This window comes from Ceratocystis lukuohia (assembly GCF_044167205.1).
Source record: "Ceratocystis lukuohia strain C4212 chromosome Unknown Supercontig10_pilon, whole genome shotgun sequence".
In the NCBI taxonomy this organism is placed as follows: domain Eukaryota; kingdom Fungi; phylum Ascomycota; class Sordariomycetes; order Microascales; family Ceratocystidaceae; genus Ceratocystis; species Ceratocystis lukuohia.
The window spans coordinates 205,396-233,052 of NW_027263529.1; the positions used below are offsets into that span (position 1 = coordinate 205,396).

Here is a 27,657-nt window from a genome sequence, read left to right on the forward strand (position 1 = left end):
GGTGTAACGATCAAAAAAGGAAAGTCGGTTCTGCTTGTTTGCACTGTGACTTTTGCACTGTTTTCTAGTGAATTCGCCCCCTGCAAAATAGGCTGATGTTATGCGGAAAAGAGAAAGCCCACAGTGCGCATCACGGCTAGTCCATCCATGATTTTTTGTTTTTATTTCTGTCTTCTGCAGAACTAGCCTGGTGCTGAGTGATGGATCTTTCTGATCAATACAAAAAGACCATTCATTTTCTGTATTTGGCCGCGTGCCTACCAGCCACATCGCTTCATCAGCCTTAACTCATGCAGCTATCTGTCTGAAAAGCCATGGAGCCCTTTGTTTCACCATTTTCACATAGCATGTAGTGTGGATCTAGCTAGGGTCTTGCCACAATAAATTAGCGGAAGAAGGGCCTGGAAACAGTAGGACACAGTGTGCATGTTCTTTCCCGGCACGTGCTACATGCTGGTTAATGCGCCATGTCATGTATGTATGTTTTACACCAACATAGGTACGTACATGCGCGCCTCTTTTCCCATGCTGCAGCTATGGCTATGAGAGCTCTGGCAATTAATATGCACCTGACGCTAGTTGAATATCAGGGCCACTGATGGCATATGATACTTCCACCCATTGCCACACAGTATGTGATCATCAGATCTTAGGGCAACAGACATGGGAACGTAGCGGGTGACCAGGCTCCTTCCTATCAAGCACGTCTGAGAAAAGACGACTAGTTCTGTCGCATTGCATAGAAGCACGGCATGTAAACGGTTTAGTCAAGCTGCTTCTGCTTTATTCCCCGCTCTCTTAGACAATCCAGCCTAAGAAACGCCTGTTGTCGACATTCCACACAAAAGGTCCACACCATAAAGCAGTACAGCTAGTAAATAAAGATGCAGAGTGAAAGTACGCAGCAGGAAGCCAAGCCGAAGCAAAACGACCGACCTACCGTGGCTTGCTATGATTGGCTGCAGGGCACAGCAGCAATATCACGGTTCAATCTCACTGTGATGGTAACACGGGAAAAGTCTGACCGCGATTTGACCCATGAGCCCAAATAGCTATCTTTCGGAAGCCTGCAGGGAGACCGACCGACCAGACCCACACGGCATCAAAGACCTGGCATATATATGGATTGAACGGTAGCATCTCAGCCGCTTGCTTTTGTTTTGTTTTGCTTATTAAGGGTTGTTTACTCTGACCTGTTTTCTTTTTGACTTTTTCCAAAGTGCAGCAGCTCGCCTGTTTCCCACCAGGGCTGACTGCAGTTGCCTATTTAAACGAAAGCACATAAGGAAGTTGCACAGCTGGGCGAGAAAGCGAGGCAGCAAGAAAGGGCCATATATGGCAAGAATAGCAAAAAAAAAAGCAGGCGCAAACGGCCAGCAGCTTAATAGGTAGGGGCGGGGCCACCTCTCCTAGGAAAGTCCAAACAGACAAATCACTAACAAAACGACGGTGAAGGACGCTTTATGGCACATGTGCGATACTTGCTCACAGCAACTGCCTTATCCAATCCTCTTCCTCCCTTCGTTCGTTTTTTGTAATTGGTTATCGTCTGTTATTCCCGTAATTGCCGTTTACCATCGATCCTACATGCCTCTGTTTCTTAAAGCAAATTGAATATAATATAAGACGGGAAGACATGGTTAGTCTAGTTCCTAGTCCAGCCTGCCTTTATTATAGTCTGCTAATTGCTGCACCCCCACCGAAGATCTCGATGCGATTTCGACGGCTCACAAGTCTTTCTTCTCCTAGCCCATGCATGCCCTCTAGCATCTATAATCATGAGCGCAGTTGAAATAGCGAGACCTCTGCTCTCCCTAAGACTCGCGTCCTTTCTTCGGCTTGCCCCTGTCATGGAAGGTGCTCTTGTCCCTGCTGATGCATGCATTTGTCGTTTTCACCTATATCACCCATAGTTGCACACCGCAGGGAGCTGCAGTCTCGGCATCACAACTCACTCACCTATTTCCGTTCTCACTTCCCATTTTCCTTGTCCCACTCCGAATTGCCGATCATCTCTCCCGCTGCCTCGCTTGCTAAATTGCCCTTAACCTGCTTTTCACAGTGGGCTGTTTGGCGGCTAGTGGCAGCAGCAGGAGTAACTGGAGTAGCAGAGTGAGGGGAAGCGGCAGAATTACTCCTGTAAATCCATCTAGCACGACACGCATGAAAAGAAACCTTGGAGAATACGCAGAGAAGATACACCGCGCACATTGCCGCCCCGTGTCTTGACCTCTAGCCTTCACCTTGTCTTCCTGCTTCTTTTTGTACTCTCTGTGCCACCTCAGCACTGTACATTTTTGCTCTCGGTTCTTTCTGTTCTGGAAATCATCGCTGCACATATGTATGTGCCAGACGGGAACAGTGCAGCACAAACACACACAACTCACACATCTCACAACACACGACATTTGGCACTACATGAAGCCTCTCTTTTTTTGTTTTCAGTAACAGTTCCCCATTCCTCCGCTTAGCTCTTTGGCTGTGTGTCTCTCTATGTTGGTTTCCCGCCACAGTTAAAGTCAGGCGCAAACCTCGCTTCTTTCCCCTTCAGTTTCTGCACTCCTTTTATTCTGCCTGCTTTTCTTGTTTGCACAGAGAGACTCATCTCCCGAAAACCTGGCAAACCTGGCCCTTTCCGTCCTTTCCCTTCTTTTCTCCTCGAGTTACCTCAGGCTGGTTTGGTCTAGCCAATTTCATCTCCGACTGAGCGCGAAGCCTTTATATTGCTTTCTCAGCTTCCGCGGAGACGCAGAACCTTTGGAGCTGTGTATGCGGCGGTCTTCATTGCGTTTTTGCGCACCCACACTTACCTGTTCCGACTGCTTCTATTCTCTTCCACCACTTGATGGGTGTGACAGCCTGAGCGGCATCGTCGGCTGTTTGTCGATTTCCTTGTGCTATAAAGACTTGTTTTCCGTCTGTTTATCTAGCACGCCTTCCGCCATCACCTTTGGCCTTACACCATTACCATTGACTTGCCACTTTGCGTCTTGTTGTTATTGTTGCCGCGCCCTTTTGGTTTCGTGTTGCACAAGGCTTCATCCTAAATCTGTAACGCTCATACTGCGTAAAAACTACTACGGCACTGCAGTCCCCTGGCTTTGTTTGCGTCACGATTCGGCTAAAAGCTGCTTCTGGTCTTTTGCGCTGCTGCTTAAAGCCCTTTCTTGTCCCAAGGCATAATCCTGGCCACCGCTTACAGCAGACTCTCGCTTCAAGGCAGGCTCTGAAGAACGACATCAACAAAAACCTACGGCAACTACCTAACAAAAGCCAAAAGCTTTGTCGTACTTGCTACAGTGTCTAGGCTTATCTGTGCCTATCGGAGCATAAGAGGGTAGCTTCCGCCCCGTGGTTCCTTCTCACACCAACCTCTCTTACCTGTTTTGGACATTGTCTGTCTGCTGCTATTTACTTGTGTTTTCGTGACTTCGCTCTTCTCTCTTTGCTCATCGGCAGGTCCGCGTAAGGAGAGCAGACGCAGTTATTGCATCTAGGCCCACTCGCTCGCACCCGTCCGACAGATATACTTCACCAGCAGAATAGCAAGACATGAGCTTTGGCTGAAACTTCCTGCTCGTTGTCGATTGTACATCTCATAAAACTAGACCAGAGGAACTAGGCAACCGTACCCAATTCTGGGCTTTGGAAGACCTGCTGTCAGTGATTCAGAGTTACTGCCAGCTGTCCTCGTTCCTTTTTTCGACTTTTCCAGTACATCACAAAGAGATAACTCCCTTCATATTCTACTTCTACTGACTGGCCTGGTGGCTTGGCCGGATCCACGTTCACGGAGAAACCTATTGCATCCATCGCATTGGCTTGCGCCGAGAGCCCTGCACGGCAACCACACCTTCATTTTGGCAACATACCTTCCTTTATTGGTCTTGAAACTCTGTCTATACCCGCTCAATCCTGATCGTAAGGGTATTACCGTAATTAAGGGCTTTCTGCACCTCCGAGCATTGTTTGCTTCTTGCATCGCCTTTGCCTTTTGGTGCTAGTCTCGGCCTTGACTGTTCTGCTTTGTTTTTTTTTCTTGCCTACCTCCTGGTTGTCCTCCTGAAAAGGCTCCTACCTCATCTACTCCTGCCGCGTTGCTCTTGCCCCTCTCTTATTTGTGTTTTTTTTTCTTGTTCTTTCCTTTTCTGCTCTGCCCTCTTTCATGAAGTTTGCCCTCTGTCCCCCTTCTCTCTATTTATCCTTTTGATATTAAGCTGTGAGTCCCGGTAGTTAGTTTTCAACTCTCAGCTTTCATCTCTTTCAGAAGGGGCATTTGTCTGCTTGTTGCCTCTCTCTTCCTTTGTCTTCTTTTTTCTGGCCTCGCCCCCGCTAAGCTCCGCAGGTTAGATATCACACGTCGCTTCATTGCCCTCTCGGCTCGTCTATCTTGAGAACGATGGCTCGAGGCAGAGGTGGTTTTGGTGGCGGCCGGCGGCCTGTCTGTCTTACTGGCATCATCAGCGGTGGTGAGCGTGATGACTTGGTTAACCTGCTAGTCACAGTCACCGACGTCATGGCCACAAATATGGGCAGTGTCTTCCAGGATCCTAGCACTATGGCACGTTCGGCCCGCAGTGCTTTGGAAATGTCCCAAAAGGAAAATCTCCCTCCGAAGCCCATCGATACCAATCGCAACAGTTCATCTAGCCTCAACGGAAGTTTCTCAACCTCAACCAGTGCTAGTGCAACTGCTAATGAAGATGAAGACATGCCCGTGGTCCTAAGTGAGCTAAAGAAAGAAATGCTTACCTTTTTCCGCAAGTGGCAGAGCGCTCTGATCAACCGCACCCGCGATTTAGAGGCTAACAATCCCCTCCCATCGCCCGCCACAAGCGACACCCAGATTTCTGGTCGTAGCCGTGCTGGCAAAGGACGGCCCGGCCGTAACAGTGGCCATCGCGTCCGAAACAGCATGACTGGTCCTAAATCCACACCTGTTGGTAGTCGGACTGTTCAGATGACTCCTGGTAAGAAAACCAAAGTTGTTAGCTACAAACTTTAGCATTGGCGTGCTATTGTGATTGCTTTTCTCAGATTAGCTAACTTAAATGCCCAATATCAGGCCCAGTTTGCGCTCCTTCAATGCAACAGACAGATCCCGGTCTACGTCGTTTCCAGCCAATCCCTACTCCCCTATGGAGTCTTCCTGTCGAACGTCGCCGTCTTCTCCAAAACATCGCCTTTTTAATGATTCTGTCTCTTGAGGACTATAGCGCTTACGGCCGTACGGCAATGATGTATCTTACATCCTCGCTGAATTTGTCCTTGCGAAGCGTTCAAGAAGACGAAGTCCGCATCGGACGCTGCTTGGGCAAGATCTCCGTCGAGTTTGCCCTGGGTGAAATGGCTCGCCGTATCGAAGAAGGCGCAGAAATGCCCCGTGGTCGCCAAACTGGCTCTAACCGCGCTGATGACAGCGAGTTCCTCGCAGGCCCAATCTCCAACTCAACCCTAGGTCGCTGCATGGACAGTGTCATTCTCGAGGGTAGTGCTACAATTGAGCTCCTAGGCCAGCTCGGTGATAATGGTGTCGCGATGGGCTCTTTGTTCGCGTTTTATGGTGCCAGAGCCACCGGAAAGACTATAGAAGCATACTCTAAGGATATCCAAGATTTCGCCCTAATCCCCACTCATGGCAAGGCCAACAAAGGCGAGCCATTGATGGATACTCGAGATCTTCATCCTCATGATTACCGACTCCGCATGACTTTTTGTGTCAACGGCTCTTTAATGGGAGAAGATAAGGCGGCTAGCGATGCATGGAATTCCATTGGCGCCCAGGCCGAGGTATATTCGTTACGCTGGGAAACCAATTCTCTTCGCAGCTTGGCTACTTGTCTAGAAATGATTTCGGACAGTCGCGGTTGGATGGAGGCAAAGCAGTATTTTACCAAGAACTCTAGTGAGTAAAAGTCTAGCCCAAACGTTGAGCAGCAAGCATGATTTTCTAACATTCTATTCTTTTTTTTTCTTTTCCATTTTCCGGCAGTCCACGATGCCTTCACTAAATCAGAGTGGCCGTCGTGCCTTGAACGTTTAAGCAAGATCATCGATAATCCTTGGACTGTGGGCATGGTACGTGCTGACAAAGTCGGCCTTGTGCTTGCTGATATAATCTTACGCAAGGTGCAGGGTGGGCGACCCATTAGCCTAGTTGGTTACGGATTGGGCGCTCGCAGTATTTATACTTGTCTGATGACCTTGGCGGAACGTCGCCAGTTTGGTCTTATCGAATCAGTACTAATGATGGGCTGCCCTGCTCCTTCTTGCTCGCTTGTTTGGGTCACAATGAAGAGCGTTGTCAATGGTCGCTTGATCAATGCCTACTCATCGTCGGATTGCATGATGCCCTTCATGTATCGTCTTTCGGACCCTAAATTTGGACTTGCAGGCATCGAAGCCATTAAGAATGTCCCTAACGTTGAGAACTACGACGTGGGCGATTTGCCGTCTGGCTACATGCGGTACCAATACATGACGGGCAAAATCCTCCAGCAGGTTGGCTGGGAAGATGTGGACCACGAAGCCGTTGCTAATGAAGCGGTGAAATTGATGGAACTTGATCAAAAATATGCCCCGCAGACTGTCGTTACTAAGCCAATTCCTAATGCACCATCTGCTGCTGCTGTTGCTCCGCTAGTTCTTAAACAGCTCAAGTCTTCTGCCCTGAATGAAGGCCGAGACCCCAGTCTTCGAAACATTCCTCGTGGCTTCACAATCACACCTTCTGCAAACACGGCTCCACTCACCATTACAACCAATAGCCGCAGCATTTTCCCACCTACCATGCGCCCTTCTCACGACGGCGTGGGGATCGATTATGCCGCTGGCCACTCTCGAAATCGCTCAAGTAGCTCAACCCGGAACCTTGGTCGAGTTTCCGTTAGCGGCCCTGGAGCTAACGGCCGCTCGACCTGGAATAATGGTAAAAGTCACATCATGAATGGATCTAACTTCAATGACACCGGCCGTGGACCGCGCCGGAGTGGAAGAGACGGCGCCCGCGATGGCGGACGGGGCGATAGGCGAGATAATGGCCGAGACAGTGGCCGCGACAGTGGCCGCGACGGCTTTCGCGAGCATGATCGCAATCGTGACCATGATCATGATCGTGATCGCAGCGGCCGTGAGCGCGGTGATAGCAGTCGTGGTCGCATTTCAAGGGACAAGCCACGCTCAGAGACCTCTTACAACGGCCAGCCTGGAGCTGGTTATGGCTCTAGTGGTAATGAAAGACTGCCAGCTAGGAACCGAGCTCGCGGAGCTAGTGATGCCATGAGAGATGACTCCAACAATTCGGGCCGCAATCGTCGCCGAGGCGGTGGATATGGCAATGATCACTCTGAAAACACGAGCTCTAGAGCCAAAGATAACTACAGCCGTGCCAATGATGAGCCAGGCCGAGAGCGCAGATCTGGTGGCGGTGGTCGTCGAAGAGGTGGTGGTGGCATGGGCAGAAGCTCTCTGAATCAGCACTAGGAACACGGGGGTTCTTTCCACGCTAGCCGCTCCGAGTATTAGGCGTTCACATTAGGGGGTTATGGTTGTTGTTGGGGAGTGTCATTGTTACAGGTAGCATTCAGGGACATGGTTAAGTTTGTCGGCGAAAGCGATCGAGATCAAGGTCTATACACAGGCCATCTAGATGTCGCGAACCCCGGCAGCTGTATTTGGTGTTTACGAGCATTTTTCTTTCTTCTCAGAGAGGACACGACAACGGCCTTGGGCATGGGAAAGAAGAACATAGGTATTAGGGCACGTCTACACATTGGAAATTGTAACGGCCAACCCGTGCTTCTTTGGCAGAGGCCTGAGAAGCAGGAGGATCACAGATACACTCTACGCATGATTAATTTGCACAGCATACACTTAGATAGTGCGAGCATGGTTTGGGAGTTTGCTTTTGTATATCATAATTCAAGTGATTTTATTTCGAGGCCCTTGATGAGCGGTGAGTACCTTGATGTGAGAAGAGGTCCTCTGAGATCACTTGTCGGATTTTTCTTGATATGATGCCAAATAGCTATGATGTGATGTGTCAATGTCCGCTTTGCAGATATTATGCATTTTATGTCTGGCCTATGCCCTCTCGACCGGTCTACTCCGCCGACTCCCCACTGCCTTTCACTACAAAATACTTGTCGACTTTTTTCTCTGCCATGGCCAGCTTATCCCAGTTCTCGACGTCCTTAATTTTGGGTGCAGTTTCCCTTTGTCTTTTTGGGCGCTTCAGGTAGCCATGCGGCTTTTCCTCTGTCAAAAGGGCCTGTAGCTGGTCAAGCCCAATCATGGCTTCCCCAATCGCCTCAGGCGTCTCGTCATAAATAGCGCGCAAAGGTTCCAGCCCCGAGGCAGATGAGGCAGACTGGACGTCCTGGACAAAACCTAGCTGGGCGTGCAAAACGCGCAGCATCTCAGCCTCCTCGTCGGGACTGGACGGCGGCGGCAGGGCAGATAGACGCAGCAGATGGTGCAGCTGTGCTGGCGAGATGGAGCCCGAGCTGGCGGGCGGGCGGATAAGAGACTTGGTAGACCATGTGGGCGTGGAAAGGAGAGCGGATATTTCACTGCGCCTAGAAGCGCTGGGGGGAGGTGGAGAAGAGAGTGAGGCAGAGTAATTGAGGTTACGGCGTGCTGAGAATGAAAAACGCGAGGGTGCGCCAAGGCAGGACAGCGCCTTTGTTCGATGTGGTGACATTTTGGCACGGTGGGATGGGTGTCTGAGAAGAGAGTGTGCAGAAGGGGTAATGGAATGGTATGATTTGTGGATAAGTGATTCGCTAATAGAGGGCGAAGGATAGTCTTTTGTGGTCGGATTGATGGGTTCGTGAGACTTGAAAAAAAGCGGGGGCGTGGACTTCTGGAGAGGTTATAAGTGCTGAAAAGTGGCGTATAAAATATCCAGCAAGCAACCTTAGTCTAGCGGTTATGATTTTCGCCTTCCAAGTGAAAGGTCCGGGTTCGACTCCCGGAGGTTGCATATCATCAGAATTTTCTTTTTGTGCATCGAGGAGACGTTGCGCTTTTTAGACACAAACCGTTGGAGTTTGTTTCGGATTAACTTTTTTATTGTCTTCAAAAAAGCTCAGCATGGCGCTAATCGAGAGATTATGGCATGCAGCGCTCAAGTTATCGTCAGCAGCGCTAGGAGGAAGCGAGATTCAGATGATGCTAATGCATGCTACTATGATTTCAGCCAAGTGCCGCTGTACTATCAATATTACAGCCTCAAGTAGTGATTAGAGCTGCGGAATGCTATGAATTCGGTAGTATGAACTTGAACTTGAATATATTGAACGTCTACGGGAATCACAGAGATCAAACGACGCCGGACTGGTTACCGGACAGAAATTAACCCTCTGCAAGGTTCACTATAGAGTTTTGGCGAGCGAAGCGCAATTGCTCCCAAGTTATTCGGTAGTATACCGCCATAAAAAAGAATATAAACTTATTCCAAAACCTTTCGATTGATGTGCGGTACGCTAATATATTATTACCGCTAGAATAGAATTCCCTTCCAGAATACAAGGAGATACAACTGAAGTTTTGATCACTGTAGACTGTGGTCCTCTAGTCTTTTGTTGAACTTACTTGCCGAAACACTGGCAGCTGAGATTCCATATGAGGAAAAGCTAACAGTAGGCAATTGACACGCAGTAAATAGCAATTTGATATTTCAAGTATGAGCATCAAGAGTTAAAGGCATGCATTAGCTATGAGCGACTACGAGCCATAGACTTCACAGAACTAGTAATAGATGTGGGAAAAGTAATAGTAGGTAAAAAAACATTTATTTGTCATCATGGGCTCGTTGCATACAGGTTGCGAGATAGTCAGAGATTTTACATGAGAGTAAAAGAGGGGAAGAATCTATCTAATGAGGGGCGACTGGGGTAGCAGCACTGTAACCATAGACATTATTTTATCTTGTAGGAACAATGCATTGGTTGTTGGAAGATTGCAGATAGGAGCTTGTTGAACCTATCTATGTAGTTTATCTCTTGGCCTATACAGGTGTCTGTACGTCTTCTACTCTATGTGAGTGTATGGCCCCTTTTTTGTCAACTTGTATTTAACTATATATTGCGGTGGAGTTAATTCCATGAGTTGTATTGTAGGTAGAGTGGCGGCGTAATTATTGCAATGTTTCTATTACTTTTCTTCGCTGCAGACAAGAAGGAAAAAAGGGAATTCAATATGGCTTCCGTTAGGGTTTGTGAGGGCTGTAGAATACTAGACGATTCATTAACCCTAATAAGCTAAAGAATTGCCTATGTTTCTAAAGCACGCCTATTTCGTCAGACTACCCACATTTTCAGGCTCCAAAGTAGCTGGTAGTTAGTGGAGATGAAATTTAATGTCTTGGCAGGTCAAGGAAATTGGGAATAGTCATATGAGTCGAGTGAAGATGCAAACTTCTTAAGCGAAAGAGTCTGCAGTCGCATCGAAGAGATTCACAGTGTTGTGTGCTGGCGCTGATGCTCGTCGCTGCCCATAATTCGAGAATATCCGCCCTTCCAGGGTGTGCGGACATGCTGGAAGTCGTATCCCAGATCTCGACCGTATCGATGCTAAGTCAAGCTAGAAAATTAGAGGACTATTGGATTGTGCCCGGCAAGCCTGGGCTGAAGCTTAGGAGTAGGAAATTCATTAACGAGGCATCTAGCATCCTGTAGGCCGTAAATGTCATGCTCTAGTGTAACACGGAAGACGTCCGATGTTTGCACAAGAATTAGTGGTGTTGATGTGCAGTGCTCAAAGACGATGCCTTGTTCTAGAGATTACACATTCATTCGGAATAACATCGGGTAAACGCCGGATGTGAAACATCAAGGGCCCTTGACTAACGTATTGCATAAGCGAGCGGACCATTTTATCCTGAATTCTTGCTTTCTTCCCTCGTAACAACATTACTCTATCGCAACAAATGGAATCGTCTTCAATTGAATCAAGGATGCTGCTAGCTATTCAAGCTATAAAAGAAAACCCTAAATTAAGCACCAGAGCAGCAGCAAATCTTTATGATGTTCCAAGGACCACCCTCGTTTATAGGATGAAGGGCCGACGCGCCCGAAAAGATGTCCGCGCCAATTCAATGAAGTTGACGGAGCTAGAAGAGAAGACTCTTCTTGAATACATCCTTGGCTTGGGTTCGCGAGGATTCCCGCCCCGGCTTGTTGATGTGGAAGCTATGGCGAATGTCCTTCTGGCCGAACGCAATTCAGGACGCGTCGGAAAGCTTTGGGCTTCGAACTTCGTGAAACGACAACCAAAGCTCTGGACGCGCTTTAATCGTGCACACGACCACCAAAGAGCCCCTTGCAAAGATCCCGACCAAACAAACGCGCAGCCCACGCTTGCCCAGAGCATGGCGTTGCAGACTCCAACAGCAGCTAGCCCTCCTCAACCTACCGACGACCCTTGCGTCTCCCAAACACCGCACGATCCAACAGAAGCCGGCTCACAGTCTACGTTTGTTGAAGGTCGGATTGCCCATAATCATAGCAGCTCTCAAACACCCATTTACAGCGCTGTGGACGAAATTACCAAAGGGGCGGAGGAAATAATGCGCGAGGTAGTCCTTCTCAGGTCTGAGAACAAGATGCTTCGTGAGGCTAATCATGCGTTAAGCCAACGGCGAAGGGCCAAAAAAGCACATTTCCGGAAGGGAGGAAGCCTTGCCACAAAGGATGGACATAAGTCGGTAGACCAAAAGAATCTGGATGAGCAGCTGGAGCAAGGGAGGCGTAAGAATGGCAGCCGCAAACACGGGACCGCGGCGGCTGTTCGGCGACACTGTGGTAATTGTGGCAAGACAGGACACAATGCACGGACGTGTGAGGATGATTCAATAATAGCGGAAGGATCTAGCTCCGAATAGTTTGAATTTACTCCTTTCGTTGTGGTGGAAGTGGTCTGCTTGCTTATGGACTACGTCAATGGAACCACACAAAGAATTCATGACATCGAGCCCTGGAACAGAAAGTAGTTTTCACATTATTGAGATATATAAAGGTAGCCAATCCATCCTTTGAAAAGGACTCGGACTCGAGTGACTGAGATGATGCGAGGAAATAGCTCGCAGATGGAATATCATTGGGTAACTTGATATATTCTAGTCTCCAAGGGCATCTACAGCTCTACGTCATAGCCTGGTTGGCAACAGTTTACTCAAATGCAATTTTTCCGACCCTAGCCAGCAGATTTGAATCCTATGATGAAGACGCGAAGAAGTAGCGCTAGGAACAACCTTGAGTCCATGTACTAGGACTGAATGTGATCCCTCCAAGTTGGCAGGACGATGCCCTGGCGGTAGCTAAGTTATCCTTTTCCTGTCCTCCATGATCCATGCATCATTGACGGCGAAGGTGAAGGTGGGAAGGTTGGAATTGAAGAGGGAAGTTTGATTGGCTGACAGGATTTCGAGTGATGTGAAAATATCCAAGTCTAAGGATTGAAAGATGAAAGATGGAGAGCGTCTGTTATGCAGGTCGAGGGAACATACAAGTTATGGAAGTTAAGGACTCTGCAAGCAAAGTCTAGAGCTCCTACTCCAGATTTTGACTGTCTTGTCTTGAGACCCCGATGCAAGGCGCTATCCATCGTTCGAAAATACGACTGACGTCACCCGGCTATCATGGCCTTTCAGAGTACGCAGGCATTTGCCAGAATATGCCTCCCAGATATTGACTGGTATCCCAAGACCCTGTTGCTACTTGCTGCCCACCGTTCGAGAGCGTCACAGATGTCACATGACCATTGCGGCCCTCAAGAATCTGTCGACATTCACCAGAAGTCAGATCATGGATCTTGACTGCCTTGTCTAGAGACCTTGACGCTAGCTGTTGCTTATTGTTTGAGAATACCATGGACCTCACCCACTGATTATGGCCTCCACGAGGGTGCAGCCATGCACCAGAATTGAGATCCCAGATCTTGGATGTGTTGCCGCTAGACCCTGATACCAGCCGCTGCCCATAATTTGAGAGCATCGCCAATGCCACCCAGTCATCGTGGCCTTCAAGTGCCCGTAGGCAAACCTTAGTTTTCTTCAACCTGCGTCCTCGGTTCAATCTAGCCTGGTTCTTCGTAACTGAACATTTGCCTTATCAAGCTTTTTGTAGAGCTGATTATGGGAATTGAGGCATAGACCTGTAGCGGCGCAATCTCAATAGCCTGCCCATAAGAGAGGAGGAATTGTTGAGCGTCCTTGAGAATTTCTTCTAGATCTCGCGGTGCTTTCTCCCGCTACGCGTTGTTAAATGCTGTTTCGTCACAGCCCTTACTGGCATTCTAGAATTACTCGCCAATAAAAAGCCGCAGCTTTTCCATTGGCCTTCGAGCACTAGAAATGCTGTGTAGAACGCTGTGTGCATCTAACCACTGAAGGTGCAAGATACCATCGTTTATACTGGCTACGTCATCTATTGGGGAATCGCAAAGATGGCTAACGTAGCACATGCATTAATATCGAATGGCGGCCAGCGGATCAGGCTCAGGAAGTAAAACTTCGCCATTGAGACATCTAGGAGCCTTCAAGCCGTAAATGTCATGGCCTAGCCTTTTGTGAGCAATGCCAAGTGATCGTAACAAGACCATCTAGTGTTGGTGCGGCATTCCAGAAGGTATGATCTCATCCAACGCTTTTTCCAACAAGTAGTCTTTTGCTGGCTCGTGCACGAAAGAAGTAACACTGTCGTTAACAGTCGGGGAAGATCCGCATAAGGCGATGGCTTCTGCTACATCTTCACTGTTCATGTCCTCCAGCTCATAAACCAGGGCATGCGGCTCTTCTAAAGTGCTGGGTCGGTATACGACAAGACCTCTTTGAAGAGTTGTGCATCTTCTGATTGAGAGATCGGTTGCAGCACTCTTTCGTATAGAGGATTAAGCCCGGGTAGAAACGGCCTCAGTCTAAATGGTAGAGGCAGATTTGAGCGACGGTAGATTATAGGGCCAACCGATTGATCAAAGCCCATATGATCAAACATGCAGGTAACCCTTGAAACCCTAATATTTCAGCAAGAGTGGAGGAAGCATTCAGCTCATTGTTGCCTCAATCATTCAAAGGTAGTCCTTCTATACCCATCGCAACACTTAAAATTATTCGTATAGCTGTCTGATGACAAGTCGAAATACAGTATCAAAAGTGGGATATTTATGGCTGCCAAATATACATTAAAAACTCATGTTTATCACGTCAAGATCCGTACCGCCAGAATTATGTTCCTGTTAAATCAATCAAAACTCTATGGGTGCCATATGCTGTTGATGGCAGTAATGAGACAAAGGGTAGCGAAAATGCTGTGTATATTACGCCTAAAGATTGCAATGCCTTGGATCTTCTCGTCTACCCTTATCCTCCCTGTGTGCTTTCTGCATCTATAGTACCCAATCACTGTTTCCTAGAGATAATTTTCTCAGTTGCAGCCAACTTTACATTAATCAGCTATACTATGGCTATCCATCCTACCGTGGACTTGTTGTTTTTCAGTACAGCTCCATTTGAGGTCATGAGATACACTGCATATTCTCAAGATCTAGATATGCAATGTATATTACATCGCTATAGCAGGGGCAGCCTCATCGCCACTAGGGGGGGGCTAAAGGTACCGACTTAATCGGTATGAACATCCTCGACCGCAGTTGTAGCACTTTGATCGGAAGGGACATCAGGAAGTCTAGCCACCCTATACTGAGCATTGAGCAACAGAATTTGCTGAACAACGTCACAGCCAGGGAAGTCCATGACAATAATGCCAAAGCAGTCGCCTTCCTCGAACATGATGTATCTACCTAGAAGCCAGTTCATCCCATAGCCAAACCCATTCTTGACAATACCAGCGGTGGCGTAGGTGATGCGTAGCTTGTCATAGTCGTTGGCGCGGCTTTGGCTGATACGGGTTTTGACAATTGCCCATTTTAAGGTCAGGAGAAGGTTACTAGAGTCAGGCCTGTAGTTGTAACCAGAGACAGCACCCAAATCCCAAGGGATACCATAACGGCCGGGTGGACTTGTGTTGAAGTCTTGCAGGACGAGGACTTTTCCGCGAGCATCGCCAAGGGTAGGGATAGCAATACCATCGGTGTTACTAGAGTATATCTTCTGGACGGCACGATCACCTATTTTGGAGCCAGGAACAAAGTGTTTTTCCATGGAGTCGAGAAAGGCTGTTGAAGGACTAGGTATGCCGCCCTTCTGGATACGGAGAATGATAGCTTCACTCGGTTGAGCATCGAGGAAGTCAAACAAAGTGGTCAAGACATCCTCGAGACTGTAGCCAGTATTAACTCGCCCATTGTAAACCATCATACTATCGTCGGTGTAACGGCAGGTAATATCGATGTATCTGATGCCACCATGGAGCTGCTTGAGTAGAGGCATGTTTTGGGTTTGCATGGAGTCGTCTTCGATATTGTCTGTCATAGAGTGGTGAGTCCCAGGAATGGACAGACTCGTCAGGGGCACATCATCGCCAAGGGTGCTCATCCAAGCAGTCTGGTCAAAGGTATCAAGATTGAATGACCAGGCGTCAGTGATACCCTTATAGCTACCAGCGTGGCTAAAGGCTAGGAAGCCCAGCATCGCCAGCATGGAGAGGCGCATATCGAACTCGGACTCCGGTAAATACTGCTAAAAGATCGGCAAGGGGCAAAAGCGGGTTGGGATTGAGGCAACTGAGGCGATGAGGGATGGAGGACATGAAGGAAGTCTTGGACAGTGGGCATTTTGCTGTACTAGTAGTAGTTAGGTCTTGACCTGACTGTAATACATGTGTAGTACAAAGATATTCAGACCGGAGATAACAGTGGAAATAGCTCCGTTATCCATTGCGGCAGACTTAATCGACTGAGCTACAACCAGCATATACGAGATGTTGGTTCTAGTTTTTATGCTCGAGCGTGAAATCCGATAAAAGCAAGGAAATCTCGAGCTTCAATAGCTAGCATGTCTAGAATCACGATATATCTAACTACTTTCCGTTGCCATTCTCACTGCTTCTGCTCCTAACGAGATCTTTCTAGGCCGCCTACCAGGCAGATGGCTACGGCCATCTATCTAGCTATACACGCGATGTTAGCCCAGGTTGTGGGTCCAGGGTCCAGGGTCCAGGGTCACATGACAATCTGACCCTGACCCCACTCTGAGATAGTGTTAAAATTGGTCCTCAAAGTTTATATATTAACCCCTCTCTCCATTTATCCTCGTCTCCTTTGCACAGATAAGAACCCAGTCTTATCTATTTACCCGAACATTCTCCGGGTCACTCGTGGACGTTTTCTCAACAGATAGACTTGCGAAGCGCCAGCCTCAGAAGTCTGTCACAGAGTCTCCTTCTTCATCAAGCATTAAGAATCAGAAGAATCGACATACATTTTAGGGTTGCTATACATACGAGTATACCGTTTCCATACGAGTATACTGTATCCATACGAGTACGCATCTACGTGAGTGATTATAGCGTTCTGTTTACTGTGGTCAATAGTTGCAGGGTTACAACTGCCGCATCATAGACGCAGGCGTAACACCCACAAGGTACAACCTAGTCTAAGCTGGGATATCTAGACACAGCAATCTAGTTCCGCTGCTTAAGCGACTGCCCTGTAAGTATTTGCTTCCATCATAAAAGTCCTTGGGTCAAGCGCGCATATCACGTATTTGCTTTGCATGAACTATCACAGCGTAAGTAACGATGCATTAATTCCACAGGAGCAGCATGGTGGTGCCGGCTGCTTCATTACTGGAACGAAATATAGCCAGCAATTCTGCTAAATCGCATGGTCCTAGCGCGGCTGCTCAGCCCATATTACATTGTGCTTGCGCTTATATTCACCCTGGGACTCTTAAAATTCCCATGTTGGTTGAATATCACCTGTCTGCATGTATGCACTTGATTGCATCAATCCACAATCTACACTCGGGAAAAAGCACAGACACAGATTAGGCCAGCGCGTATATGCCGCTACAGCTTCTACAAACATGGGTCTGGTATATTTGCTAGACTTCTAGACTGCTGTCTTGGGCGTCTATGGAACATTCTTTATCCCAGTTCCCTCTGGTTAGCCCATACCATTTTTACCTTACGTTTGATCATGGGGGAAATTGTCACCCAAGCCGGGGGACAACACCTGCGGCTACTATAGCTCCAGTAGAGGGCAGCAGGCATACAGTTCTTGACCTAGTGAAGCAGTGCTTGGCCAGGGACCAGGCTTGCCGCACACACCACAGTGCTGAACCCCCGGTCGCACCGCCTCTTTTCGATAGTCGGCTTCTTTATGTCCGCTAGCCCTTACTTTGCATCTCATTCGTCCGTTCAATGTCCGTGACCAGGTAGTGAGATGATATTGGTCCACACCTAGGATAAACGGTCGGATCACTCAACCATCTACATTGATCGTTTGAATGACTACAATCTATTCCCGGCTTCTAGGTTGCACTAATTTTGGCTTTCCACATTTATTTCTTGAAGGGTGAGAAGCATTCTATCATCATAATTAGCCTGCGACATGCTGGGTGGTTAGAAACCAATTGATCAGATAGAGAAGGTGTAGGTTGAGGCATTTTTGTTTCACTCGCTATGCTGCTTCACTCACTATACATGTACGTTAATGTATCTGTTAGCAGTGATGAAATGGCCTCGGCGATCTTGAAAGCCTGCAGTGGAAAGCCTGTACTACGGGCTTTGCTAAGAGTGAGGGACGGTCAAGATACATCGGCAATGAGACAGCTTGCCCTGCCACAAGGTAGATAGAGATAGGATAGCTCGCTCATGAGAGGGGCGCCAGTCATTAAGCGATCATAGCGTAAAAACACCGTTAGAATTCTCATTACATTGCGTTTCTCAATTTCTATCAAGAAACCTAGAAAAGGTATCCAAGACGCTCTAAGCATGATGGCTGAAGCTGCTCCATACCATTCTGATCCTTTCAGCATTGATCGGCTGGATGACGGTAACCCATTCTCGGTTCCCTGGCTGAACTGATTTTGCCTTTCCATGTCTTTCCACGCCTGTGACGACCATTCCACTTGCAATAACGCCCATGTAAAGCCAGTCTCATCAAAGTTATAGATGTCAGCTATGTTGATACCATACTTCGCAACTGTGCTTTCCACAAGCCTAAACCAATCGCGAATAAGGACTGGATCTTCGTACTTAGCCCTCTCGTAGTCATATCTACGATTAAAGCACGTCTTGAGGTCTGGTTGTGACTTGATGAAGTTAGAAGCCCAGCGTTTGCTGACGGGTGACGCGTCGCGGTCGGCGAGCAGTCGGTTGGCCATTTCTTCCACGCCACGAAGCCGAGGGGGGTATCCTCAAGACCCTAGGTTGACAATGTATTCAACAATAACCTGTTCCCCTAGACTAGATAGTGTGCGGCTTAGGGACAATATCGCTTCGAGAAGGCTTGCCGTGACACCGACCAGAGAGGGTACTAGGCGGGACTTTTTATATCCTCGCAACGCGATGAATACATAGTTTTGGGTAATTTCGAAGGCCTGAAGAGCGAGACAGTATTTCTCGTTCTTTTTTTCTCTTTTGCCCCGTGCTCGTCTCTCGACTTGAGCGGCTTTCCACTTCTATTTATATTCTTCTTTTCCTTCTCTTCCTTTATTTATATTCTTCTTTCCCTTCTCTTCTTGATATCACGGCTTTCTGGCTAGATCATCTCTCCATACCCCTCCCTCCCTTCTTTGCCTTTGCTCATCCTCATCAAAGACACAATGTCCGAGTTCTCCAAGGTTGTTAAAAAGGCCGCCACGGCTGCCACGGTGTTGGCCGCTGCTCTGCCTCCCAACAGCCTCATTGTAGACAATTCTGGTACCTCTCTCTTGCTCTCCTAACATGAAGCAGCGCACACTGCATTCCAGCTCCTGGCTAACACTGGCTTTTCTTTCGCCCTCTCCTAATTTATAGAAAACATCAAGGGCGTTGCTCGTACACTGGCTCAAGGCGTCATGAGTTACTACCAACCTTACAATCCTGCCGTAAGTGCTCTAAAACCCCATCTTTTTCTTGTTTATCAATGCACATCCCCGTCGTCGTTAAACCCTCACCCTAACAGCATTTCTAGATCCTCACTGGTGATCTCCCCGATCCGTACTACTGGTGGGAAGCCGGTGCTATGTGGGGTTCCATGGTCGACTACTACCACTACACAAATGACTATACATACAATGACCTAGTCATAGAGGCCCTGCTGGCTCCAGTCAACACTGGCACAAAATTTGACTTTATGCCGATCGAGCATGCCTTCGAAGAGGGCAATGGCGACCAGGGCTTTTGGGGCCTTACCGTCATGTCAGCTGCTGAACGAAACTTCCCTCAGCCAAACCCCGACATTCCGTCATGGCTACAGTTAAGCATGAACATCTTTGACTCTCTTGAGTCCCGCTGGAACACAACTGCCTGTGGCGGTGGTCTTCTGTGGCAGATTTATGAGAGTAACCCTCATGGCCTTAACTACAAGAACACCGTTAGCAATGGCGGTTTCTTCCAGCTTGCTGCACGCCTGGCTCGCGTTACAGGTGAAAAGAAGTACCTTGATTGGGCTGTGAAGGTCTGGGACTGGACCGAGAACATTGGCATGATTGGGGCTGACTATATTGTGTACGATGGTGCCCATGCTGCCGCGGACTGCCGTGATACAAACCCCGTCAGCTATTCATACACTAGTGCCATCTACATGTATGGCGCCGCCGTGATGGCTGATGTTACCGGCGAGAAAGTCTGGGCTGACCGTGCTCAGGGCATCCTTACTGCCACATCCAAGCTCTTCTTCTACCCTGAGGCTAGTGCATCTAACGTCATGTACGAGAGGGTGTGTGAGCCGTTTGGCACCTGCTCCGTGGATATGAAGAGCTTCAAGGCCTATGTTTCGCGTTTCATGTGGAAAAGCACAGAGATGCTGCCGGATCTCAAGCCGCAGGTCAAGAAACTGCTCGAGACCAGTGCCCTAGCTGCTGTCAAGACATGCACTGCTGGAGAGAGCGGTTCCGAGTGTGGCATGCGCTGGTACACTGGCAGCCATGATGGAATCTCTGGTCTTGGTCAGCAGATGAGTGCCCTCGAGATAGTGCAGGGCTTGCTGGTTGACGGCATAGCGGGTCCGCTGAAGGGTGAGGAGGTGCAGGTCATCCGTAAGAAGCCCTGGGCGGATGAATAACATATATACCGCGCCACGCAACACAATATCCCTCACCAGGCACTGTGTTAACTCAAGAGTTTGTCAAATTGCTGCTGAAATATTTAAAGAGGGGAATAGCGATTAGTTTCAACTAATTTATGATTTCATTTTAATTTTGTATACAACTCTGTCTGGAGGGTGCTGGTTTCTCTTCCGACTCCATATGCACGCATGTTAACAGAAGAGGAAGTCGAGAGGATGAGAGGATGAGAGGATGATGGGGCTAGGCCAAAAAGGGACAATGGAGACAAGTGGCAGAAGACCCTAGAACATACAACAAAGGGCATCCTGGATAGTTTCTTGCTAACAATATAGTCCTGAAATCGGTGCAACCATGTTTCGCTTACAAGACCTATACTAGATAAAGGATAATCTATATGGTGATGTCGTAAGTTTCTTGGTTTTCTGATGTTTGCTTTTTTTTTGAACTAGAAAGGTCCTGCCAAACTATAGCTACCGAGGGGGATGCCTTGGGGATTTGCATTCAAATTCAAACCCTTATCGTATATTAGTCTTTGTGTAAGTTCGTTTGCTTTAAAGCTGAGACAAGATTCTATTGCCTGGGGACCTTGATCTTTATTCAGTTTGAACTGTCTCAGCCTTTCACTTTGCACCTACGGGTCTGAGTGGGTCTTTACTTACGTATGACACCACTCGGAATGTTTAAATAGTTTCTTCCCCTCTTTCCTCGTTAATGCATGCATTGTGACTATCTGAATCCGTTACAAAGGACATGTATCAAACCTGTGATAATGTGGAGGGGAATTAGCTGGCTTATATTTGACAATAAACTGAAAGAAGCATGTGTTAGCGACTGAAGGATGAAGGAGACGTGTATAAAAAAAGACATCTTGTAGGGTTTATAAGACCATACGACGAAATTGCTTCTTGGCTATTTTCCACATTGATATTAACAGCCTGAGTTGTCATGAACTAGAATCTTATCAGCTCGCTAGTCCTGCATCATCGCAGTGATGACTCTTGCCTGGAATAACTACGGGTAAACACACGATCTTAGCCTACAATGCACGAATAATTGTGGCAGATTCGCTCGGAATAACACTGGGTAAACAGCAGATGTAAAATGTAAAGAGATTAGAGCCTGGCCCTTGATTAATCGACCAACACATGCAGTTCATGTTGCGTGGCGCGGTATATATGTTAAGTGGCGTCCCATACGTGCCCCACTTATCCGAACCTATTGTGGCTGATCACGTGACATGATTGACACCACAATACAAAAGGAATAGTTCCAGGACGTAGCATAGACTTAAACCCCTTAATACTCAACTGATTCAACATTTAAGATCTATTCTACAGTTCATTACTCAAAGAATTCACGACGTAGAGCTTTAGACTAGGAAATGATTTCCATATTATTCAGACATACAAAGCTAGCCAATCCATCCTATGAAAAGGACTATTTCCAGATCAGCACTACGAATGGTGCTGACTTGTCCGCTATTCGAGGTTAGATAGGAAGATATAGGGAATTGAATCGCACATGGACAAGTTGACTATATGCGTGAGATGATGTGAGAAAATAACTTGCAGATGGAATATCATTGAGTAACTTGATATGTTCTATCTAGGGATCAAAATCATGACTGGGCAACAGTTTACTCAGATTCAAATTTCCAATGCCGGCTACCAGATTTGAATCCTATAATGAAGACGCGACCAGAAGTAGAGATCACAGCAAGCTTGGATCCATGTGCTAGTACTGATTGCGATCCCTCCAAGGGGGCAGGACGATACCCTGGCGGTAGCCAAACGATCCTTTTTCCATCCTTCATGATCCATAAATTATCGATGGTGAAGGTGGAGGTGGGTAGGGAAGATTGATTAGTTGACGAAATTTCGGTTGATGGGAAAATATCCAAGTCTAAGGCTCCAAAGTGGAAAGAAAGAGAACGCTGGTTGAATGGGTCGATTGAAAATAGAAGTTTTGAAAGCCAAGGACTCTGGAAGTGTAGTCCAGAACTCAAATCCCAGATCCTGACCGTCTTGTCCTGAGACCCCGATGCAAGGCGCCGTCCATCGCTCGAAAACATGACCGATGTCACCGAACCTTTGTGGCCCTCAAGAACACCTAGGCATTTGCCGGAATTTGCCTCCCAGATCTTGACTGTGGCATTCTGAAACCCTGTTGCTATTTGCTGCCCATCATTTGAGAATGCCACAGATGTTACATGATCATTGTGACCCCCAAGAGTGTGCAGATATTCGCCAGAAGTGGCATCCCAGATCTTGATTGTGGTGTCAAGAGGTGGCGATGCTAGTTGTCCATTATTCGAGAATACCATTGATGTTACCTGCGGGGGATGGCTCTCAAGAGTCTGGACAAATGTGCCAGAAGTCACATCCCAAATCTCGACCGTGGTGTCTGGAGACCATAATGCTGCTCGCCGTTCATTCATCAAGAGCACCACCGATGCCGCATTCTCATCATGACCCTTAAGAGTATGCAGGCATTTGCCAGAGTATACATCCCAGATCTTGGTCGTATTGTCCTGAGATCCTGATGCCAGGCGCTGTCCATCATTCGAGAACTCTAACAATGTCAGATCATCATCGTGGCCCCGGAGAGTGTGCAGACATGTGCCAAAAATCGTTTCCCAGATCTTGATTGTTTTGTCCAAAGATCCTGATGCTAGCCGTTGTCTATCGTTTGAAAAGACCAAAAATGTTACCTGAAGCGTATGGCTCTCACGAGTTTGCAGGAATGTGCTAGAGGTTACGTCCCAGATTCGGACTATAGTATCCTGAGACACTAGTGCTAGTCGCTCTCCATCATTCGAAAGGGCCATCAATGTTGCGTAGTTGCCGTAAAAGTTGAAAGTATGCCGACATGTGCCGCAAGTCGTATCCCAGATCTCGATTGTATTGTTTTTTGATCTTGATGCCAGCCATTGTCCATTCTGAGAGAACATCATTGATATCATCTGTTCATCAAGTCCCTCAGAGGTGTGCAAAAATGAGCGGGAAGTTAAATCCCAGATCTTGACTGTCTTGTCCAAAGACCCTGAAGCCAGTCGCCGTCCATTATCTGAGAAAGTCGCCGATGTCACCCGTTCTTCATGGCCGTCGAGACTGTGTGAACATGTACCAGAAGCCGGATCCCAAACTTTGATCGTGGTTGCGGTGCCTTGAGACCATGATGCAAGTTGCTTCCCATCATTTGAGAACATCGTAGATGTCACCTGCCCTTCATGACCCTCAAGAGTGTGCAGACATTCGCCGGAAGTCGAATCCCAGATTTTGGGTTTGACGTCCTCTGGCCATGATGCTAGTCGTTGGCCATCGCTTGAGAACAGAGCCGGTTCTGTCTGGAGAGTATGATTCTCAAGACTGCGCACGCATATGCCCGTAGTCACATCCCAGATCTTGACTGTCTTGTCCTTGGACTCTGATATCAGTCGCTGCCCATTATTCGCAAACTCCATTGATGTCACATGTTCACCAAGTCCCTTAAGAGTGCGTAGGCATCTGCCATTATTGGCATCCCAAATCTTGACTGTTTTGTCGTAAGACCCTGATGCTAGTGTCTGTCCATCATTGGAGAAAACCACGGATGTCACCCCTTCTTTATGGCCCTCAAGAGTCTGGAGGCAGGCACTCCAATCGTTGTCAACACTTGGCTTTGCCTCAATCCAGTCTAGTTCTTGGTCGCTAAACTGTTGCCTTATTAAACTGTTGGTAGGACTGAATATGAGAGCCGAGATGTAAGCCTGAAGGGGCGCTTCTTCAATTATTCCCGCATAAGAGAGCAGAAATCGGCGAGCATCCATGACAATTTCGCGTACATCACGTGATCCACACTTCCACTGCAAATTGTTAGTTTCTAGCTTCTCAGTATTCTTGATGTCACTATGAAATCACTTACCAAGTAAACTTCTAGTTTCTGTAATGCTGTACTTCCGCTAGGAACTTTTTGCAGAAGGCTTAGAGCCTCTAGCCACTGAAGATAATGGTCTTCGAAGAACTCTAGGACTCTACCGTTTTCGCTTTGGCTCAGAGTCACACCTGTTGTTGAGTCTAGAAGATGGTCAACCCAGAACATGCAGGAATATTGGATTGGCGCTAATGGATCTCGTTTAGGCGTGGAAACTTTATTTATAGGATATCCCGGGGAATTCAAGCTGTAAATGTCACGCTTTAGCTTACGACGGAGGAGGCCTAATGATCGCTCAAACATAATGTGGTGTTGATGCGGAATGCCACGAGATGGCAGTATCTTGCTATGAGCTTCAGTCAGCAAATAGTCCTTTGCTGATTGGTGCACAAAATAAATAGTCGTTCCATGGATAGCCAGGAAAGAGCCACACAAGCTGATAACCGTTTCTATTTCCTCTCCGTTTAAAAATCCGGCCTCTTTAACGAGAGCGTGTAGCTCCTCTAAAGCCAAAGATCGGTATGAAACCAAGGCCATGGCAAGGATCCTTTTACAAAGCTTCGCATCTTTTGACTGATCGATATGCTGTAGCATTTGTCCATAAAGAGGACCCAGTCCAGGTGGGAATGTCTTCAGTTGCTCGAGGGTATGCCATTTTTTGGTTTGGGGATTAGAAAGCTCTTGACAAACCAGAGCTACCCAGAGAAAGGTACCGTTGGCGTTTGAGCGCAAATGCTCTCGGACAGCCATTTTCATGTCCTCATGGTATTCCTTTTTCTCCGCAAGCTGATCCGTTTTGAGCTGGATGTAAGACTCGACTGCTGCAGAAACCGACTTTTGGTTAATCTCAAGGTGTATCTTGACTTTTTGCTGAGCATCCTTCAGGCTTTCCTCGATATCTGGCCAATTGCGGCTCGATACGATCCATTTGGCACGCGTGGGAATCGAAATGAAGTCTAGCAAGCGTTGTCGATCCAAGTTGCACTCATCCAAGGCATCGACAATCAAGATAACGTGTTTTAGGGTCGGATCGTCTAGCATAGCTCTTAATATCTCGCAAAGCTCAGGAAAACTGCCGGCATTGTTGAACATTTCCCTGCCCTTGAAATCGTACTTCTGTCGCACGTGCTTGGTGAGCTGTGGGTTGTGTTGTGCGAGGTGATATATCAGGCCTCGTAGCACAGAGGTTGCTGTGTTGAGTTGATTATCGCCTGTGGCCTGGCAAAAGAAGTAGGACAACACCACCGATGGATCTGGCTCTAACTCATCGAGGATACCACAAAGGAGCATTGTCTTGCCTTTGCCGGGGTCTCCCTTGATCCACAGAATGCGGGATTCGCCATCCTTTTTAAACTCTTGATAACCCGCGTGTTTGAGGATCCATGTGTAGCAGTCTTTCAGCAAGCCTCCCTTTTTATCTTCGATATTCTTCTTGTCCATGACGGGATCAGTCATGTAAAGATCTGAAAGACATTTCTTGTCTGCCTCATTATGAACGCCTCTGGGAGGACATCCTGTTCAATTATTTGCCGTCGCGTTTGTTAACTTCATAACTTAGCCAGTATCTTTGCTGCTTTTATTGCTTACCTATTTGGCCGCCATATTGTAGTAGAGGAAGGAAAGTTCTAACAAACTGTGCAACAAGATACTTGCTTTCTCGGAGATAGTTACTCGTGTGGCTAGCGATGACACCTCGCTCACGGCTTTTTGGAAATGTAGAGTAGTTTTCGAGCCCACGTTCAACGTTGAATCTGTAGTAATATCCTTCATTGTAGTACTTGTCTCTGAGTCGCAATTCAGTCTGCTTAGCTGTAGTGGCAACTTTGGAGGATGCTGTGAGAACCGAGTTTTTCGAGTGGCTAATTTCTACAACATTGCCAACGCCGTTTCCAATGCTGAGAATGATCATCTCCCTGCCTGGAAACTCATTCTTAGCCTCTGCGATAAGTACTTCACAGGGATTATTGTATCCGCATTTGGCATCGACAAACTCTTGCTCATCTCGACCAACTTTTACTGAAAGAGAAGCATTGGCTGTTGATATTGCTCTGGCGATCTCCCAAATTTTACATGCTCCAAAGCCTGCGGATGTACCATATGTTGTAAAGATAGTAGGTAATGTTTCAAGATTGACTTTTGTCATAGCTAATACAGCACTTATTCAAAACAAGGAAATGTTAGATGTGCCGTCTAGAGAATGGATTTGGAGAACTTACGTTTTTGTGCAAAACTTATCCTGAAATAATGCGTCTCTAGATGGGCACGTATCGGTAGTATGGGTGTCGTTCCCTTGCCGCGGTCCACAACTCGGATCGCTGCAGCTACTTTGAACCATTTCCTTGAAGGCAGATTCCAACTTCGTAGCTAAGAGGGCGCGTGATGTTAGAGTGCGAGGGGTTTTCGGTTCCAGGTTGTATATGGCCTCGGAAAGGATCTTATATGCTTGGATAGATTGCTCGATCGTCATTTTTAGTCGGCCAAGCATAATGGCAATGATCCTATGGGAAGAGTGTTAGTGGAATTCTCATAATATGTAGTTAGAGCGTGCGAAATATATACCCCCCTGTGCCTGTACCACCAATAAAGTCGAACATTTCGTGTGGCTTGCGTGTTTCGCCAAAGCCTTCAACACGCTGGATACATTCAGCGATATGCTCGAGAATCAAGAGACTAGATAACCCATGAGAGCCACCATCTGTAATAGTTAGCAGGAAGACAATGGATATGGAAACATGTAAAGATTATAAAAACACACCAAGAGATAAGATCTTCAATGGCGGCTGAAAGTCTGGGTGTATGTGCGTGTCCATCTTGGCTTATCCTTATCAATGAGGCCTGAGAAGCGTCCAAGGAGATCTGTGAATAGAAAGAAGACAGCTAGTTGATTAAAGTGCATCCATGAATGCCGATATGCGATTCTAGCTAAAATGAACAACAGACAGGAGGGGAAAGAGCGACTATGACCAAGCAAAGAATCACAGAAGTAAATGCATTTGGAGGCGGGGGAGTGCCTAAGGTAAAGCTTGTCCTTGAGTTGTTGAATACTTAAGACGATGTACGGCGTCACAAATATCGATGGCCGGTTGGTTGTGCACTGGGGATTGGTGCCCAACGCGTGGGGTTCTATTTGTGCCCAAAATGGGTGACGTGTTGTTTTAAGAGCGCCATCTGGGACCTTGGTGTACACCAAAACAACAGAAGGTCATCATCAGAGGTCCATTCTGGATAAGCATGCAGCACAGGCAAGTATGTATCGCACGTTTCTTATACCCCCCCCAGATAGAAATCGCAAAATAAACACAAAACACCATTTAATCAGTTTTAAATAATCGTCAAACTCTTCCCCAGATGTCTCATCTACTACCTGACACGTTCCTGCATTATGACTAAGCTTGCTACAGACACGACAATGCCGGGTCCCTGGTCACACTGACTTTCCCCGACCACGACCTGCACATCCACATCCACTTGGCCAATTACTTCCCTCCCTTCCCCTATTGCGACTGCCCTTTTTTCTGTAGTCGGGTCCTTTTTGCCCTTCACTGCCGATTTAGAATCTCATTTGCCTGTTT

General features: G+C 47.4%; 7 protein-coding genes across 7 annotated transcripts; 3 read left to right on the forward strand and 4 right to left on the reverse strand.

Annotated features, from left to right (window-relative positions):
• Window positions 1-4,399: 4,399 nt before the first annotated feature.
• On the forward strand, window positions 4,400-7,482 carry HOO65_100041 (DUF726 domain-containing protein; the record flags this gene model as incomplete). Its single annotated transcript, XM_071004643.1, has 4 exons — window positions 4,400-4,970; window positions 5,066-5,905; window positions 6,017-6,078; window positions 6,136-7,482. 4 exons carry the CDS (start codon window positions 4,400-4,402, stop codon window positions 7,480-7,482), a joined length of 2,820 nt encoding a protein of 939 aa, XP_070855818.1.
• A 619-nt stretch (window positions 7,483-8,101) lies between these two features.
• HOO65_100042 (Glutamyl-tRNA(Gln) amidotransferase subunit F-like protein) lies at window positions 8,102-8,701 on the reverse strand (the record flags this gene model as incomplete). The annotated part of the gene is made up of 1 exon (XM_071001706.1): window positions 8,102-8,701. The coding sequence occupies one exon, from the start codon at window positions 8,699-8,701 to the stop codon at window positions 8,102-8,104; it is 600 nt and encodes a 199-aa protein (XP_070855819.1).
• Window positions 8,702-11,056: 2,355 nt separating this feature from the next.
• Window positions 11,057-11,884, forward strand: HOO65_100043 (uncharacterized protein; the record flags this gene model as incomplete). Its single annotated transcript, XM_071001707.1, has 1 exon — window positions 11,057-11,884. One exon carries the CDS (start codon window positions 11,057-11,059, stop codon window positions 11,882-11,884), a length of 828 nt encoding a protein of 275 aa, XP_070855820.1.
• Window positions 11,885-14,620: 2,736 nt separating this feature from the next.
• Window positions 14,621-15,610, reverse strand: HOO65_100044 (1-phosphatidylinositol phosphodiesterase; the record flags this gene model as incomplete). Its single annotated transcript, XM_071001708.1, has 1 exon — window positions 14,621-15,610. The coding sequence occupies one exon, from the start codon at window positions 15,608-15,610 to the stop codon at window positions 14,621-14,623; it is 990 nt and encodes a 329-aa protein (XP_070855821.1).
• A 2,236-nt stretch (window positions 15,611-17,846) lies between these two features.
• Window positions 17,847-18,286, reverse strand: HOO65_100045 (uncharacterized protein; the record flags this gene model as incomplete). Its single annotated transcript, XM_071004712.1, has 2 exons — window positions 17,847-17,865; window positions 17,919-18,286. The coding sequence occupies 2 exons, from the start codon at window positions 18,284-18,286 to the stop codon at window positions 17,847-17,849; spliced, it is 387 nt and encodes a 128-aa protein (XP_070855822.1).
• Window positions 18,287-18,727: 441 nt separating this feature from the next.
• HOO65_100046 (Mannan endo-1 6-alpha-mannosidase DCW1) lies at window positions 18,728-20,169 on the forward strand (the record flags this gene model as incomplete). The annotated part of the gene is made up of 3 exons (XM_071004679.1): window positions 18,728-18,824; window positions 18,921-18,991; window positions 19,078-20,169. The coding sequence occupies 3 exons, from the start codon at window positions 18,728-18,730 to the stop codon at window positions 20,167-20,169; spliced, it is 1,260 nt and encodes a 419-aa protein (XP_070855823.1).
• Window positions 20,170-21,809: 1,640 nt separating this feature from the next.
• On the reverse strand, window positions 21,810-26,895 carry HOO65_100047 (Vegetative incompatibility protein HET-E-1; the record flags this gene model as incomplete). Its single annotated transcript, XM_071004636.1, has 6 exons — window positions 21,810-24,017; window positions 24,077-25,599; window positions 25,673-26,167; window positions 26,411-26,583; window positions 26,645-26,780; window positions 26,841-26,895. 6 exons carry the CDS (start codon window positions 26,893-26,895, stop codon window positions 21,810-21,812), a joined length of 4,590 nt encoding a protein of 1,529 aa, XP_070855824.1.
• Window positions 26,896-27,657: the final 762 nt, after the last annotated feature.